At 56.6% G+C, this 17,033-nt stretch overlaps 6 protein-coding genes across 6 annotated transcripts; 4 read left to right on the top strand and 2 right to left on the bottom strand.

The window, feature by feature from the left end:
* Positions 1–434: 434 nt before the first annotated feature.
* QBC33DRAFT_515182 (peptidyl-prolyl cis-trans isomerase H) lies at positions 435–1,735 on the bottom strand (the record flags this gene model as incomplete). Its single annotated transcript, XM_060426078.1, has 5 exons — positions 435–635; positions 827–964; positions 1,068–1,213; positions 1,462–1,487; positions 1,698–1,735. 5 exons carry the CDS (start codon positions 1,733–1,735, stop codon positions 435–437), a joined length of 549 nt encoding a protein of 182 aa, XP_060283209.1.
* A 2,636-nt stretch (positions 1,736–4,371) lies between these two features.
* On the top strand, positions 4,372–5,986 carry QBC33DRAFT_559129 (uncharacterized protein; the record flags this gene model as incomplete). The annotated part of the gene is made up of 2 exons (XM_060429939.1): positions 4,372–4,667; positions 4,729–5,986. The coding sequence occupies 2 exons, from the start codon at positions 4,372–4,374 to the stop codon at positions 5,984–5,986; spliced, it is 1,554 nt and encodes a 517-aa protein (XP_060283208.1).
* Positions 5,987–6,534: 548 nt separating this feature from the next.
* Positions 6,535–7,968, bottom strand: QBC33DRAFT_569963 (uncharacterized protein). Its single transcript, XM_060430556.1, has one exon. The coding sequence runs from the start codon at positions 7,865–7,867 to the stop codon at positions 6,731–6,733; it is 1,137 nt and encodes a 378-aa protein (XP_060283207.1). The 5' UTR covers positions 7,868–7,968; the 3' UTR covers positions 6,535–6,730.
* A 492-nt stretch (positions 7,969–8,460) lies between these two features.
* On the top strand, positions 8,461–13,470 carry QBC33DRAFT_451948 (Golgi CORVET complex core vacuolar protein 8-domain-containing protein; the record flags this gene model as incomplete). The annotated part of the gene is made up of 3 exons (XM_060424632.1): positions 8,461–8,763; positions 8,828–9,263; positions 9,323–13,470. 3 exons carry the CDS (start codon positions 8,461–8,463, stop codon positions 13,468–13,470), a joined length of 4,887 nt encoding a protein of 1,628 aa, XP_060283206.1.
* A 139-nt stretch (positions 13,471–13,609) lies between these two features.
* On the top strand, positions 13,610–14,930 carry QBC33DRAFT_73042 (PIG-P-domain-containing protein). Its single transcript, XM_060433021.1, has one exon. The coding sequence runs from the start codon at positions 13,749–13,751 to the stop codon at positions 14,664–14,666; it is 918 nt and encodes a 305-aa protein (XP_060283205.1). The 5' UTR covers positions 13,610–13,748; the 3' UTR covers positions 14,667–14,930.
* Positions 14,931–15,084: 154 nt separating this feature from the next.
* QBC33DRAFT_538829 (actin-related protein 4) lies at positions 15,085–16,904 on the top strand. The gene is made up of 2 exons (XM_060427935.1): positions 15,085–15,257; positions 15,333–16,904. The coding sequence occupies exons 1-2, from the start codon at positions 15,203–15,205 to the stop codon at positions 16,664–16,666; spliced, it is 1,389 nt and encodes a 462-aa protein (XP_060283204.1). The 5' UTR covers positions 15,085–15,202; the 3' UTR covers positions 16,667–16,904.
* The last annotated feature ends 129 nt before the right edge of the window (positions 16,905–17,033 follow it).

The following is a 17,033-nucleotide window of genomic DNA, read 5'->3' as shown; positions in this document are numbered from 1 at the left end:
CTCCAGGCTTGGTTGCACACTTCAGGCTTGAAAGGAGATCAGAGGCGATTGACTACATGGTTGCTGTCTGTTTGTTTGCTTAGGATTTCCTTGCATGCAGACAAACACACCATGTTAGTCAACCGTACCTCCTCAAATTACACGTTTTACAGACAAGCAAATTCAACCATGAAATCAAAACTTTTTTTGGACTGTTTTGTGACCTGCTTTGACTCTTGTAAAAGGCCATATCTATGGCCACGGGTGCTTAATTTGTGATGTGCCTAGCATCAAGGCAGAGCTCGCTCAAATCCTATTGCTATCCCTGGGGTCTTTTTGCCAAACTCTGACCCGGAGGTGTCCTCCCTATTTCCTCCCAAACAAGATTGCTAAAGAGGGCTGATACCAAGCTTTTGTTAACTCCATCCGGTCCCCGGTCCTTGCTCGGCCCCTTTTTACATCTCGCCACACTGGGAGATGACTACGTCCATGTTTGGGACATCCTTGCCCTTGTAGCCTGTCTTTGTGTGCTCCATCTTCTGAACAATGTCAAAGCCGTCGACTACCTTCCCGAAGACGACGTGCTTGCCATCCAAGAAAGGCGTGGGCGCCGTGGTGATGAAGAATTGGGATCCGTTGGTGTTGGGCCCTGCGTTCTATTGTCGTTGTTAGTGCATTCTACTTGGGTTGATGCGATGCCAAACTCCTCAGAGTGGTCAGGAGGCGGCATCCCCCCCTCCCCAATGCTCTAACTTCGGTTGGTAGGATAGGAGATACAGCTGGAGATACAGCGGCGTCCGATAGCTGGAACAACAGAGGGAATCTATCCCACTCAGGGCCGACTTACCGCCATGGATAGCAGCCCTGGTTGTTCGTGTTTCAAATTGAAGTTCTCATCAGCGAACGACTTCAAGCCATAGATACAAGTCGAGCCTGTGCCATCTCCGTTGAGGAAGTCGCCGCCCTGGCACATGAAGCCGGGAATCTTGAGTGTTCGGAATGGTCAGCATCGCCCTCAAGCTAATCTCCCCTTATCATGGCTCAGCTTGCGACTTGAAACCAGCCTCTTAGACGGGGCTTCTACTGACTATGCGGTGGAACTTGGACCCCTTGTAGCCCTGTGGTCTTCCCAGGTGATTCTTCGACTCGCCGGTGCAGAACTGGCGGAAGTTCTCTGCCGTCTTGGGCACCACATCCTTGAAGAGCTCGAAGGTGACTCTGCCCAAGGGTTCACCTGGAAAAAGATAACCAAGTTAGACTGCCGTTGCCTTCCCCTCTACCCAAGGAAGATAAATTATATGGCAATTGAACGTGGGGCCATAAATCGGCTGTTGGTAGACCCAAACGAGGCTCTCAATCCTCGGGGCAGCTCGGGGTCTCTGAGGCTGAACTTTGAGCTCCAACCAATGGCTCAAAAGGAACAATGAGGTCATGTGAGAGACCCAAAGTGCTGGCTCCAATGGACAAGCATTCCAAGCTTACCTCCAAGTGTGATGTCGAAGAATACCCTTCAAGCTACCCGTTAGCAAGGTCGTCCATCACCAGAGAGTTGGATGCCCGATGAAACAAGGATGACGGTGGCGCAGAGTGGCTCAGTTGTGACGCGTCGGAATGGATGGGCGATGGTAACAAGGCCAAGGACAAATGGGGATTCAGGGTCTCTCTGGTCAAAGCCGGATACGATCGTCGGGGTCATTCGTCCCCGGTTCTATACGTACAGTGGATTTCCGGAAGCCGGAAGGACGGTGGGAGGCATTTTTTGTGATTATTATTATTACTCGGGGATTGTTTCCTCCGTAACCGCACTAGGGATTCTTTCCGTTCTAATGTTCGGCTTAAAGGTTGGCGAGCTTTCCTCGAGGTGTGTGGTGTCGTGTGGGTGGTTGGTGAAGGGGCGGAGAAACCACGGATAAGGTTGCAGGGCCTGATCGGCAGATCGGCATCGAAGTTCGGCCGGCCTGGCCGGGGCTGGATATGGGCGGTCAGTACCGACTCTAGTGTAACTCGCTCACGAGGTTGTCAGCAGGTCCTGCCTCGCCCGGGCGAACCCTTCATCACAACACGCACACACACACATGTAGGCACAGCCATGATTTTCGGAAGGTTCGGAATACTGGGGAAGTGAACTGATTTGATGGCGGAGCGCGCCATCAAGGTCCTAAATCGCTCATTGCGAGGGCATTGGGCCTCAGATCTAAGATAGGGAGGGCCACACACTAGGTAGCCGGGAAACATACCACCCGGCATTCAGTTTCAAAATATCTAGACACTACGCATATGCAGAGCGCAGTAAAACCGATTCTCGTGCCGACATCTCATTCGCAGAAGTGGTCGGAGCTGTCTCAATCATGATCACCAGAGATCCCTGCTTTTGCTTTGCTCACTGGACAGGACGACGTCATCCGACCGATCGCGCAAGTTCGTAGGCAGTATCACGCTAATCCTCACGTGTGCGCACGATAATGAAGCCGTGCTTCGAGTCCTAAGCCCTAAGCTCGATCATGGCAAGATATCCCAAGATCCGGAAAATGCGGAGAGATACTAGAGGTAGGCACTTGGACGAGGACCCGCCCCCGCTTCCGGGGATCGGAGGAATGTGCCGCATTTGTACGAACGCTGCAGAGTGAGAGAGACCGCGAACGGACTTCTGCGTTACTACCTGCATAGGAACAGGCCTACGGAGGTACTGTACATACATAATCGTGGCTGAAATGTAGGCGGTCATGTTGTGTGATGAGTGGCGCGTCGATCGACAGTGACCAGCATGTGGCGTCGTGTCATGCGAGCAGACCTGGGCAAGGCCAAGGGGGGCCGCAGGGAAGTGTTGGCTCCAATATAAACTATGGTCCAATTGAGACTCTTAATTGCTCTTGATATGGCCTGTGGGATGCAGCTCGCCTCTCTAGTCACAGGCCTGGATTCTTGGAGAGTCTTGACTGAGGGACTTGTCGGGAAAAGACTGGTGGTAAAGACGGCTGGTACCGACTGGGCAGGTGGAGCTGACAGGTGTGCATCGGATTGATCGCCATTGATCAGAGGCCGGTCCTGATGGGCGGGGGTGGTATTCTATTTGATTGTCCCAGTAATGCGGCTAATCCAAGGTGGCATTGGATTGGATAGTACACTGTGCCGTATATGTATTCCGTACTATGCATGCTGGTGGTGGAAATGCTGGGTATGGCTGGTCTGCCTCTGGAGGGAATGCCGTTGAACGTTCAATACTAAACCAAAATAGAGGAAGATTTCGGGGTTCTTGGGTTTTGGTTTAGAAGACCACGCAGGCAATGATAAGGATGGAAGATAAGGTGGCCCCCCCTCCGCAGCCCCTCCGCAGCAAACAAGGTTAAACCGAAGGGGTACTGTACCGCCCGGAGTCCGGGCTTGGACGAAGGAGAGCATGCTTCTCAAGCCCTTATCCTTCCTTCTATTACGATTTCCTTCTATTACGATTACCTCGAACCATCGCCATGCTGGTGCTGGTGCTGAGTGTGCTTGAGTACCTAGGTACCTAAATGGCGCCGGGACTTAGGAGGTGCTGCATTATATGATCGACAGCTCGTTATAGTAGTCGAATCCAGGGCAATCTCAGTAATCCCAAAAAGAAAAGAAAGAAGCCGAACAATCAACAATGAACGGGGAAGGAAGGAAGTACAGATTAGAATGCTCTCAAATCATCTCAGGCCCCGAGCATGACAAAGGGAGAAGAAGAATGGGGAGGTACGACAATAGGGGATTCCAATGCGATTTAATTCTTCCTCCGGAAAAGTAGGATTCGGAAATGGCTCACAGAGACCAGACGACAAGACGGTTCGGGGCGTGGTTACGGCCACCCTCCACCACCTGCGTTCCGTCGCTCAGTGCCATTCATATCTTGTGGCGTTCCATAGGTTGCCAATTGGGGCCAAGGGGGAGCCAAGGGCGGATGGGCTGGGCATAACCCAGTAGCGTCCAAACTCCACTTTCCCCCCTCCCTCACCAACGACCAACCAGCCCCCCCGGTCGAGCCCCGGCCTTCACCCAGCTGCTAGGGAGTCACTAGTCTACGCTGCGCCTTTTAACTAATTATTGAGGCCCCCGTCTCTCTTTTGAGTTTCTGACTTGCCTCCTCTGCGTCTTCCACTTCTCCACATTGACCTCACCACCCGCATTCACTCCATCCCATCTTTCATCGGGCAGTCATTAGTGTCTGCGTGATCTGGGAATTACTTGCCCAATTCCCAAACGATTATTCTGAATCGTTTACCGGATGCGACTCCTCCTGTCCCTCCCCGTATTTTCTCCCTGTTCGTGTCGGGCGGAATCCCTCGACACTGAACACTGATGGTTGGCTAACCGCCCCGGCATTGACGACTCTGCTTGACCGTCCATCACCATCATCGTAAACGGTTGAAAATGCCTCTTATCAACCCTACCTTGGCGGCGGGTGCCCACCTGCTTGCCAGACAGGCCCTTTCGAGCACAATCGACACCCTCGTGTCGTCGGCGACTGCAGCCGCCACATCGGCCGGATCATTGTCTAGTTCTGCTGTGCCATCAACAACTACGTCCTCGCCCGCATCCACCGGAACCGTTGCAAATGGTCAGCCTGGTAGTGCTGAGGGTAATGGCGGAAAGTCGGGTAGCCCGAACTCGTCCCCCTTGCTCTTCTTCGTTGCCTTGGGCTTTGGTGTTGTCTTCACAAACCTATGGTAAGCCGAACTCCCGCTCGGACCCTTAGAGCCCGCGGGGGTTTGCTAATACTCTAGTCAGGATTATTGTAGGAGTTAAGTACTGCTTCCGCTACAATGCCAGGAACCGCCAGATGCGCATGAATGAGGATGGCGAACCCATCACCCTCGAAAATATGCCTCGGCCCCACCGACGTCGAAGAGAAAAGAAACTGATGAGCATGGACGAGGTGAACGAGAAGTTCCCGATGCAAAAGTACAAGAGCTGGGTAGCGGGCCGGGCCCACGAAGGCCTGCCAACTCGTGGCGGCGTCTCATCACCCCAAGGGCTCGCAGACAGCGTCCGTGATGCCGACGGCGTCATCCCCGACCTGCCGTCCAAGGAGCGAGAGTCTACTGAAGATCGGCCCGTTACAGGCACAACACCGAATGCAGACCCGGAAACCCAGGAGCCCGGGCATCAGGCAAAGGAAAGCACGTCGAGTACTGTCGCCGGAGTCGCTCCGGCGTCAACCGAACCACCACAAGTGCCACCCACCGTAACAGAAAACCCCACACTGGCAAAAGTCAGTTCATCGCCGCACGACGACGAGGACGAAGATGACGAGCACATCAACGCTGCCCTTCCTCCCGAGTGCATGGGCACATCAGGAGACACCTGCGCCATCTGCATCGATAGTTTGGAGGATGACGACGACGTTCGCGGCCTCTCTTGCGGCCATGCCTTCCATGCAGTTTGCCTCGACCCATGGTTGACAAGCAGGCGAGCATGCTGCCCTCTCTGCAAGGCTGATTACTATACCCCAAAGCCGCGTCCTGCTGCTGCGGAGCCGGGCGACGGCACGGCTATCGGTTCCGCCTCCGCTTTGAGGGACTCCCGTCGCGCGAACATGCCATCGCGCCCTCAAGCGACATGGATGGGCATCCGAGGACATAGCAGGATGATGCTCCCGAGTCGCTTTTTGAGCACCAGCCATGGCGACCATGTCCACGTACATCGGACTCGATCAACACAATCGGGCACACAATCGGGCATACAGTCGGGGAATGCCGGGGGGCGGTTCAGGTTCTTCAATCGATCACGACAACCGGAAAGCGGCCAAGAAACGGTCAGTCCCGCCGCCAGTCCCACCGCTACAACCACCAGCCCAACATCTTCGGACCAGCCGCAACCGCAACCTCAAAGTCGATTTGCTGCTTTCCGATCCGCTTTCCCAGCCTTCAGGGCCGTTGGGAGGGGGAACTCGCAAGCCAGCACTGGCCCCGTGGCATCAGGCGCCATCAACGACGTCACTCCGTCAAACCTCGAAGCCGGAGTTCGCCCCGCGGAGTCTCGATGACACCGTCGATAGGTAGCAATTACCATAAAACCTACCGTCTAGATACCCCTTTACCCCCCTACCTCTTTGTATTTTTGCGTTCGCCGCTTGATCGTCGTCCACCATCATGCATAGCGGATATTTCCCTCGTTTCCCTATAACTCTCCTTGGAAGGTGTAAACATACCGCTGCATTTGTTTTGGCCATGTTCAGCCATGGCTCGCCATTTCTCTCATTTTATTCAACAATCACTCGCACGGCTTCTCGTCTGAGCCTTGCGACGGACGGACTTTTGGGTTGCGGGAAGACGCAACGCTGTTTCCTCAGGGGCTGAGAGATACAGAAAAACGGGATGGGCTCGAGGAAGATGTGGGAGATTCCTCTATTGGCCCCTCCAACCCCAAATATGGTATTGGTGGAGGGGGTCGTGTAACAGCGAAAACGGGGACGATAGGGAGCAAAGTCAGAGTGTTAGGAATTTCTTATGATGCATAGCAAAGGGGATGGATGGGCAGGCTCAGGAATTGGCTTGGGCACACACATGGAGTTAGTTTGGAAGCCTAGGAAGACGCCGTCGGGCGTCTGCACGACATCTTATATCTTATAGTGAAATGAGACAGAAATGCGAGACTGCGACTGCCAAGGACTGTTCGATCGAAGATTTCATGTGTGTCTTTGCTATAAACCGACAAGCTGGAAAGTGGATGGTCTTGAAAACCCACCCTTCCTGGTCTCGATCCAACCTGACCCAAACGCCCAGCTTCCTTACAAGTAATTTCCTTTCTGGAAACGGTCCCCAAAGTTTGCAGACCGGGTTAGCAGCTCCCTCCGCTTAGAGTGGCTAATCGTCGCCCCGGCCTTCATGTCCTTCTCCCAGTTGAACGCCCGCTTGCTCGGATCGTCGTCGTCCTCCTCCTCATCCTTGGCGCCTTCCTTCCCACCACCACCCTCCTTCGCAGCCTTCTTCCGCAACTGATGCTCCTCATACAGGCTCTTCCCCCTCGTCTGCTCCGTATACGACCGAATACGCTCCTCGCTAGCATCCCCACCGCCGCCGCCACCGGCGGCAAGACGCCTACCATCATCCTTCCTGCCTGCCCTGGCGGCGCGGTCGCCGTCCCCGCCGCGCCCCAGCACCGCGTCGGCGAGCCGCTTCCGCTTCTCCTCGGGGGTCTCGGTCCAGATGCTGCTGACGCCGCCGGCGTGGGCCTCGGAGGCGGCGGCGGCGCGGCCGCTGGCGAACTTGCGGGCCCGTAGCTTCGTCGGGTCGGGCCCCACGGCCGCGGCGGCGTCGCGGGCGCCGGAGGAGGTGGGTGGGGCGAGCATCCAGTCGTCGCGCTTGGGGGCCTCGGGGAGGGACGGGAACAGAGGTGGAGGAGGGGAGGCGGGCCCGGCGCGATGGCGGGAGGAGGAGGTTGGGGAGCCGGTGGGGGGCGGGGCGGGGCCGTAGTCGGAGTCGGAGTCGGAGTCGGAGTCGGACGCGGAGTCTGGGGCTGTCGTGGGGCGTGTGGAGAGGTCGTTGGGGGGAGGGGCTGGTCCGATCATGCGTTTTGGGCCGGGAGCCGGGCGATGGTCGCTGTCATCGTCGTCGTGGATAGAGATCTCGTCTTTGTTTGTATGTGTTGGTGGAAGAGTCGGGCCTATTGCTGGTCTCGGTCCTGCTGGCCTTGTAGCCCCTTCCTTCGCTGCCCTCGAAAAACCGTTCGCGAGGTTAGATGTGGGCATGGTTGGGCCGATGCTGGGCCCGAAGCCATCGTCGGAGGAGTCGTCATCTAGCGCGATCTCGTCTTCGTTCCCTCGTCGCGTCATCTTGCTAGGAGGTGATCCTGGAGCTGCATCGCTTTCCGGGGTGCGCTTGCGCTTCTGGAGATGGGGTGGTAGCTGTGGGCCAACCGGCGGCATTTCTTCTCTGAAGCGGTGAGTAGAAATGATGGTGGATGGGGATAATCTATTTTGAACGAAGTAATCGTCTGGATTGAGAGAGATCCCAAATTCTAGTGATTTTATTCATGAGGTCCATCCATGCGACGGAGTACCTGGGTACCTAGATATTATCTGGGCGGGGCTAATACTGGACCGCGGTGGCTGGTAGGCGGGTCCATACCAAGGTACAGTACCTGGGTACTATCCCCTGCACTGCAAGCTCCATCCATTGTGTAGATCCCAGGCTGAGCAAGATGCACGATGGCGCACCAAGGCCGACAACATCCAAACCTGCAGCAATCCTTACCACTCGATCCACCACGATAGCTGGTACTTCCCCATTGCCACATACAGGTTCTCATACGACACAAGGGCTCTGTATTTGTGCTGCTACTTTTGGCGGGAGCTCTTCACACCTGGCACCAACAGCTTGATTCCATAGCACAATCGCCAGCGCCCACTGAGCTTGTCCAATCCTCCTGGTCCAAGAGTCGCGCTGAAGCCATGCACTCCATGCCAATCAGCCTATGAGTCAGAGTGCATTGGAGAAATATCATGGCCGAGTGGACACCATGGCAGACGATCCAGAACTGCCTCCCCCGGAAGACCAGAGCTCAAGCGACGACGAGACTGTGAAAGGGGACCTCGAAGAGGGCCATGTTGTCGATATATTAGAGGAGGAGAGGCAGGCTGCAGGCACACCTGTCCAGCGGATAGGCAATGGGTCCATTTCGCATCTGTATCGCAACATCATCGAGGCCGAGGCCGGTACCGACACCACCTCTGAGAATGGCTCCATCGATGATATACCTCGGAGGGCTGGCAGTCCAATCGACTCGCTGCTCTCCGTCCCAGGCTACTCCCCATCTATTCAGGTATGGACTATGGACTCCGTGATGCTTGTACGTAGGGACGATGCTAAACTTGCTATATATGTAGGATTCGGTAATATCATCCCCAAGCAGCAGCGTCCTCCCTTCCGTTGCATCCAGACCAGGCTTGAACAGCCCGACCCCGTCCTTTAGACCCTTCGACCGTAGATTCCAATCACGAATTTACTCTCCCAGCACCCTCTCTCCGCGCCCTTCATCGCCTGCGTTCCGTCCGGGCCACAGCAGAAGCGCGTCTCTGAGCAGCCAATTACTGCTAGATGCTGGCGAAATCGACACCCCGTCTCCACCATGGGAAGTCGTGCGATGGACGAAACTCAGGAAGCTAAACGGACAGGTATTCTCCGAGGCTGGCAAGAGGAACTTCGGGTCGCCCACCTGTATGGCCATTTCCGCGTCGATCGTCCTCGGAACATCGAAGGGGATAATCTTACTGTTTGACTACAATCAGAACTTGAAGTTGATTATTGGGCCTGGGACCAAAGGTTGGTAGCTGCTTGTGTTTCCGCCAGTCTTAATACTCAGAACTGACAGCCGGGAGTAGCCGTCGAATCAGGGCCCGTTACTGCGATTGCTGTTTCTGCAGACCACACCACCATTGCTGGCGGTCATGCAACCGGCAACATCTTCACCTGGGACACCACGAGGCCTTCGCGGCCATTCCTCACTATCTCGCATCTCGACCCGTCGCAGGTGCAGAATTTAACAGCGGATGGCCACATCCCTAACGTCGCCGTCACCCACTTGGGCTTCCTTGGCACCAGGCGTACAGCATTGGTCTCGGCAGACGACCGGGGCATGGCTTTTTCCCATCTCGCAACGCGCGGCACTGGGGCCCTGGGTCGCACGGTGAAGACCACGCGCATACTTGGCCGCTACCCCAACTCGAAGCCTCCACCGTCTGGCAAAACCCTGAAGCCGAGCACCGTGCTGGCATTTGCGTCTCTGCCCCTCGGCAACGTCGAGAGATCCACAGACTCGTTTGGCCTGACAGCGATGTTGACCCCCTATCTTCTTGTCATCGTGTCCACTACCCCCGTTGCACAGACCCAACATAAATCAGCCAGGCCGAAGGAGGTGGCAGCTCACAGTGCCATGACGGGATGCTTAGCTTGGTTCCCCGCTGTCAAGTTGAAAGTCCCCGATCCTACGACGGGGAGCCAGATATCCAAGGTCAAGCTTGCATACTGCTGGTCCAACGTCCTTACGGTTCTGGACGTCGACGAAGTTCCGACCGAGAACAAAGACAAGCCGCCGTCCCTGAGCTTCCGGGCGCGCAGCCGGTGGAAGTGCGAGGAAGCCATCGTTGCCGTCCAGTGGCTCAGCCGCTCAGTGCTGACGGTCCTGACCATCACACAACGGCTGATCGTGCTCGAGGATCGGAGCATGCGTATGACTGAGGCATTTGACCTAATACACAAGCACATCTACCACGTCGACCTCTTTTCTCGGCAGCTCCACAGCCTGGTGGAGCAGCTGGATGAGGACGACGCCTCGATGCATGGCGTCGTTGCTGACGCCTTCTATATGGGCTTCAAAACCTACAAGGGCCGCCTGTTCCTCCTCGGATTCAACGACGTCTCGATAGGAACACTATCCAACTGGGCGGATCGGCTCATTGCACTGATGGAGAATGGCGACTATATCGGCGCCATCCAGCTTGCCGAATCGTACTACACGGGCGACTCGGATAAACTAACGGTTGGCTTGCCCGAGGACACGTCCCTGAGGCACGCCATGGTCCAGGACAAGCTCATAGAGATCATGAGCGCATCGCTAAAATATGTTTTCGGCCAAAGGCAGAAGGACGGCGCCGCAGTGGACGACAATCATCTCCAGGAGTTGGCTCAAGTCTGCTTCACGGCATGCCAGAGCGTGGGTGATATCGACTTCCTGTTTGACGTGGCCTATGAATGGTATGAAGACGCTGACGCCGAAGGCGTCTTCCTGGAAATTCTGGAGCCATACATTCTGGACAGGACTATTACCGCTGTTCCGCCAGCTGTTGTCAAGGCAATGGTCAGTCACTTTGTCAGCAAGGGGCTCGAGAGCCGACTTGAAGAGATGATCTGCCATATGGACACGGCAACTCTGGATCTGGACCAGATCACGGTGCTCTGCAAGCAGAACGGCCTCTATGATGCTCTGATCTATGTCTGGAATCAGGCCTTGAACGATTTCATCACTCCCTTCATCGACCTTCTGTCACTTCTGGTCCCTCTGATGCAGACCGGAGAGTATTCCGGGGCCGGGAACGTCATGGACGATGAGGCAGATGGGGTGGACGCTCTGAAGATCTTCCCCTACCTGTCTTATATCCTCACTGGACGCGTCTACCCCACAGGAGAGCTGATACCGGACAGCGTGGCCCTCAAGGCGAAGGCCGAGCTATACTGGTTCCTTTTCTCGGGGAAAAGCATCTACTGGCCCAAGGGAAGCTCTAAAAGGTTTCTAACGAGGCCTCGACAACCCGAGGAACCGTCATTCCCCTACCTGCGAATGATTTTGAAGTTCCACGCGCCGAGCTTTCTGAGTGCCTTGAACGAAGCATTTGAGGATCCATTCTTGAACGAGTCGTCAGAGAAGCAGCTGAACGGGGGCGCAGCAGGAGACTTGCCCGAAGAGCAGATTTTCGGTTTGACTGTGGACAGGCAATTCATCGTGTCTATCCTGACCGAGATTATGAATCCAGCCGACTTTGCTCCTGAGGACACCATCTACCTGGACATGTTCATCGCTAGGAACCTTCCCAAGTACCCCCAATACCTGCTCGTTCCAGGGTCGACACTTACCAAGGTTCTAACCGGGCTTTGCAACTACCCAGGCGAAGACCTTGCTGAAGATGCGCAACTCAGCGCCGAGTATCTTCTGTCCGTTTACCACCCCCCTGACATGTCGACCCTGATGCCGCTTTTTAAGGGAGCCGGATTCTATCGCATTCTGAAGAGAACATACAAAGCAGACAGACAGTATGGGAAGCTCGTCCAAACATACTTTGAAGACCCAGATGATCGCTCTGGTGTTTTTGGCTGCGTAGAGGATTGTCTTCAGCCACGGGCAGGCCTCACGAGGCGCCAGATCCAAGATGTGCACCAGGTCCTCAAGGAACACGCCCGCGAATTCATCGAACTTGATCCGGCTCTGGCTGCCGAAACCCTAGCAGCTCACGCACCTGAACTGCACCAGCATATTCTGACTGCCGCCGAAGATGACCCGAAGCTCCAATATGAGTACCTTTGCGCCATATTGGAGCCGGAGGATACCGTGTCGGACGGGAGACGCTCACCCGACCGCGAGTTGGTAGAGAAATACGTGCAACTCAAGTGTCGATTTGATCCATCCCACGTCTCTGATTACGTTGGCCTGGTCCAGTCAGCCAGCCTGAGGCTTGAGATGCTACTCCCTACCATGGAAAAAACCGGAGTAATCGACGCTGCCGTCGTGCTCATGGCTCGCGAGGGACAGGTGCAGGAGGCTATGGGCCGACTTGTTAAGCACCTTGATACTCTCGAGTCCGCGCTTCAGGGGCTCTTGGCCGGTGCGGAATCCGACCTAGACGCCGCTGACTTGCAATCTTCGGCCGAGGAGCTCATGCAGACCTTGCAAAAGTACATCCACGTTGGTATTTGGCTCTGTCAAGGCCAGACAAAGACCACCCGGGAGGCCAATAGCATGGCCCGGCGGCGGCAAAACTCACCAAACAAGGATGTTCTCAGCCCCGACGAATCTCTGTGGTTGGACCTGGTCGATACTTCAGTGCAGATTACGCGGCGTGTATCAGCGGCCCTCGAGTCCCACTCAGAGGAGGCTTCTACTCCTCTACCAAACGGTGACACAAATCATACCGACGTGACAAGGGGCTTTGACAGCGAGAAGCTGCTGACTCTGCTCCGATCGCTCGTCCAACACACTTTCACGGCACTTCTCACGTCGACATCTACACCGGTGGCCTCACAATCCGGGACCAGGGCTGCCCCTGGAATGGGGAATAATCTGTCTTTCCTCCGGGTCCTGCGGGCTTTCCTGTCTCGCGCCGCGGCTGCATCCCCGAGTCTTGCCGACCTCCGAGCTGTGCTGTCGTCCATCTTCTCTGCCTACGCTTACGAGGAATCCATCCTGCAACTCTCGAGCCGGCTTCTCGAGCGCTCTCTATTCGTCAGCGTCAGCCAAGCCGTCGAGCTGAGGCAGCGTGGCTGGAGGCCAAAGGGCTCGACCTGCGAAGCCTGTGGGCGCCGCGTGTGGGGTCCGGGCGTCGCGGGCAATGTCTTCGAGGCCTGGGAGGAGAAGGAGGAGATGGAAGAGAGGCGGCGGAAGGAGAGGAAGGCCTTGCCGGCTGGGACGTCCTCTGATCGCGGGAAGGGGAAGGAAACGCATTCTGATGAGGACTACGACGGTAAGGGGAAGGGGAAGGGGAAGGGCAAGGATCCTGAACCGAACAGACCAGCGCCCGAGATTCACGCTGCTGGCGAAGGAGCCAATGCAGATACGGCCGGGCAGGATGTCGAATCTGGAGCGGCAGGGGATACGAGTCCGCGCAGGAAAGACCAGACCCTGGGGCCGTTGGTCGTGTTGGCTTGCAGACACATCTACCACCAGAACTGCCTTGAGGCATTACAGCAGGCCAGGGAAAGCCAAGGGCTGGTGCACCGGGAAGGGAGGGATAGGGAATATAGGTGTCCGATTGACGGATAGGATTCTTTTCTTGTACCTTCTACTTCAAATAGGCACGTACCGTGTACACCAAGCATCGATGGAATCTAATATAAGACGGAAGACGGTTTGCTGAGTGTCGGCGAATACGCGACCTGTTCATCACTGTACTAGACCCTGCAACGCACAATACCTAGGTACCTACACTCCCACTGTAGGTATCTTTTGGAGTGCAGCTTTAGCGTAGGTGGGGGCAGCCAACAGGCTCACTAATTTGCAATTCTGCGACGCCACGCTGCGATCAACCTCAGAAAACACCAATGCTTCCCACCAACTTGTCGGCGACTTCGGAAGAAGAGGAGGAGGAGGTGGTGGTGGTAGCGGTGATGGAGGAAGCAGAGGGAGAAGAAGACGATCATGACGACGACGATGACGACGAAGACGAAGACGATTCGCAACCAGCGCTCCTCTCCGACGCCCAATCCAAGGCCTCGGACGTGTCCACCTCAGAAGACGAAGACGATGACGGTGCTCTCCCGCCGCCGCCGCTGACGCACACCTTCGCGCCGCCCTTCTACGGCCGGCCGCCGACGCCTCTCCCGCCGTCGCCGTCTCTGACGTCCCTGCTGCGGCCGTCGCGGCCCACGACGCCAGACGCGTCGGACGACGACCTCGAGCCGGTGCCGCGGGCGGCGCCAAAGGTGCCGACGTACGAGTACTACGGCTTCGTGCTGTACCTGTTCAGCTCGCTGTGCTTCCTCATCTACCTGCTGTGGAGCTACCTGCCGAGCCCGTTCCTGCACGCCCTCGGCATCTACTACTACCCGAACCGCTGGTGGTCGCTGGCCATCCCGAGCTTCCTCGTCATGGCCATCGTGTACATCTACGTCGCGCTCGCGGCGTACAATACCGAGATCATGACCCTGCCCATGGGGAGCGTCGAGACCATCGTCGACGATGCCGCGCAGGTCGCCGCCGTGGACGCGAGGGGGAGGATCAGGACCGAGGGCAGGAGGGCGGAGGAGAGGAGGAGGAGGGGCGAGAGGGGCGGGAGGGGCGCCGGGCCGGGGGGTAGGGAGGTCGCGGGCCTGGTCACGCCGGCGGGAGGCCTGAATTGGAGGGATGTCTGGAGCAGGGGCACCGATGCCGTCATGGATGTGCCGCTGGCTGGGGTGTGCGAGGTGCTGTATGGGGATGGTAGGGAGATGCGGGAGGACGGCGACGGGGATCTGTCGTGATTGGTATGCGGATGGGATATTCGACTTGTTTGGTCGTGAGCGGCGTTCTTCTGAGGTGGCATATACATACATACACCCAGAGGAGAAATCCGCTGTCGTGGACTGGAGGCAAGGTCGATGATATATATTCCGCCCTTACGGTCTGATTATTTGTCTACTCAATATACCTTAATGTGTACTACCTTCTCAGATATACCGTGTCTGTAAACTGTCTGCGGGCACCAATACTTTGTCTTGATGGCTTGCCTGATACTTAGATTCCCAAGGTCAGCATGGCAGTTGGATATCTGGATGCCAGCAAAAACCCTAACCCTGTGAACCGTGCAAGAGGTTGTGGCCCGTGCATTTTAGCTCAATTCGTACCTGCGTACCTAGCTTGTGCATGGGCCAATTTGCACTATCTCTGCTTCCCTTGCCTTGCCCAGAGCGCGACTCGCCAACCACTCAATTCCGAGGCGAAACTTTAGGTCTGTACGTCGCGCTTCCTTGAAATTCTCTCGGCGTCGACCTTGGCCTACGATCGCGCACACTACATCATGGCACAACAACCTCTATCTTCGTCGGTTCAACCGACCGACATTTACGGCGGAGGTGAGCTCTACTTACTTCCCCAGCCCCTACTATCCATGTCGCATTGACTGACTGACTGACCCGCCGCCGTCGCAGACGAAGTATCCGCCCTCGTCCTCGACCCAGGCTATTGCTACACCCGCGCAGGCTTCGCAGGCGAAGATGTCCCCAAGGCCGTGTATCCCTCCTTCTACGGCCATACCGGCGGGCGCGATCTGTTCGGCGACGAGGTTATCATCCCGCGCTCCGACTTTGAAGTCCGCAACTACATGAACAAAGACTCGGTCGTCGAGGACTGGGATGCCGCGACAAAGCTCTGGGAGCACATGTTCGTCAGCCGCCTCCAGCCCCTGCGACCGACCGACCCTAGCAAGAACGGCCTGAACGACGAGCCCGGCGATGGCGACGTCGCGATGGAGGATGGGGAGGCTGCATCGGAGGCTGAGAAATCCCTTGCGGAGAACCCGATGCTCGTGACGGAGGCGCCGTGGAACTCGCCTAAGGCGCGAGAGAAGATGATCGAGATCATCATGGAGAACTGGGGCTGCCCGGCGTTCTGGATGAGCCGGACGCCGGTGCTGGCTGCCTTCGCGGCCGGTAAGGCCACGGCGTTGGTGCTGGACGTTGGCGGAGCGAACACGAGTGTTACGGCTGTGCATGACGGCATGGTACTCAAGCGGTCCATCCAGAAGTCACCCGTCGGCGGATTGTTCCTGTCCGGTCAGATTCGCAGCCTGTGGGAGAGCAGCGAGCCCAAGGTCGACATCGTGCCGTCCTTCATGGTCGAAAACAAGAAGCCGGTGGAGGCCGGCGCGCCCCCGGACTTCAAGCTGCGTAACCTTGGCTTCCAGGTCACCGACTCGTTCCGGCTCTTCGAGGAGGAGCGGGTGCTCACCGAGTTCAAGGAGTCGGTGGTGGAGGTCTGGCGCGGTCCCGGCAAGTACCTCATCCCCCAGAACGAGGACTACGCCAAGAACCAGCCTGGACGCGTCTTCGAGATGCCCGACGGATTCAACCAGATGTGGCGCGAGCAGAGGTACAAGGTGTCGGAGGGCATGTGGGACGAGGCCGCGGCATATCCGATGGGCGAGGAGCGCGTGGCCAAAAACCAGACGATCCCCGCGTTGATCAAGGCCGCTCTCGAGAGCGTCGACGTCGACCTGCGGCCTAACCTTCTGGGGAACGTGGTCGTGACGGGAAGCACGAGTCTGCTGAACGGCTTCAACGACCGCCTGAACAACGAGCTTGCCCACATGTATCCAGGCGCCAAGGTCAGGGTTCATGCCTCAGGATGGACGAGCGAGCGGAGGTTTGGCGCCTGGGTCGGAGGCAGCATCCTGGCCAGCTTGGGCACATTCCACCAGATGTGGATCTCTAGGAAGGAGTACGAGGAGAATGGAGCTGGCATCGTCGAGAAGAGATGCAAGTAGATCGCAACACCCCGAGAGACAAGTGAGGCGATGGAAAACAGGGCACTTGGGGAACAGGGGGCAGGAGCCAGCTATGGGGAAAAGGAGTTCATCTGTAATAAAAAAACTTTTGGTGTTTTATGCTATACCCGGTCTCTCCTGTTGTCCTTCTAATGATGGGATTTACTCAGGTCTGACACCCCTGAGATGCCTGCCTCCCTACCTAGGTAACTTGAAGGGTATTGATCATTATGCTGCTGCTGCTGCTGCTGCTGTCACAACTTCAAGAAGTGCTTGTCGTACAGCATGAATCTTGTCCCAATGCGCGGGACTTCGACAGCAACGGCAACTGCAACTGACAGCACCAGCAGCCTTGGCAGGCTTGCTA

This window comes from Phialemonium atrogriseum, assembly GCF_030411735.1.
Source record: "Phialemonium atrogriseum strain 8032-3 unplaced genomic scaffold QBC33scaffold_13, whole genome shotgun sequence".
NCBI classification, from domain to species: Eukaryota; Fungi; Ascomycota; class Sordariomycetes; order Cephalothecales; family Cephalothecaceae; genus Phialemonium; species Phialemonium atrogriseum.
This window is presented reverse-complemented; position numbering and strand designations above follow the sequence as displayed.

Bases quoted from the DNA above. Each gene is read 5' to 3' on its own strand.
- QBC33DRAFT_569963 (XM_060430556.1), bottom strand. From the start codon at position 7,867: ATGCCGCCGGTTGGCCCACAGCTACCACCCCATCTCCAGAAGCGCAAG.
- QBC33DRAFT_73042 (XM_060433021.1), top strand. From the start codon at position 13,749: ATGCTTCCCACCAACTTGTCGGCGACTTCGGAAGAAGAGGAGGAGGAG.
- QBC33DRAFT_538829 (XM_060427935.1), top strand. From the start codon at position 15,203: ATGGCACAACAACCTCTATCTTCGTCGGTTCAACCGACCGACATTTAC. The intron at 15,258-15,332 runs GTGAGCTCTACT...CCGCCGTCGCAG, and splicing joins GACCGACATTTACGGCGGAG to ACGAAGTATCCGCCCTCGTC.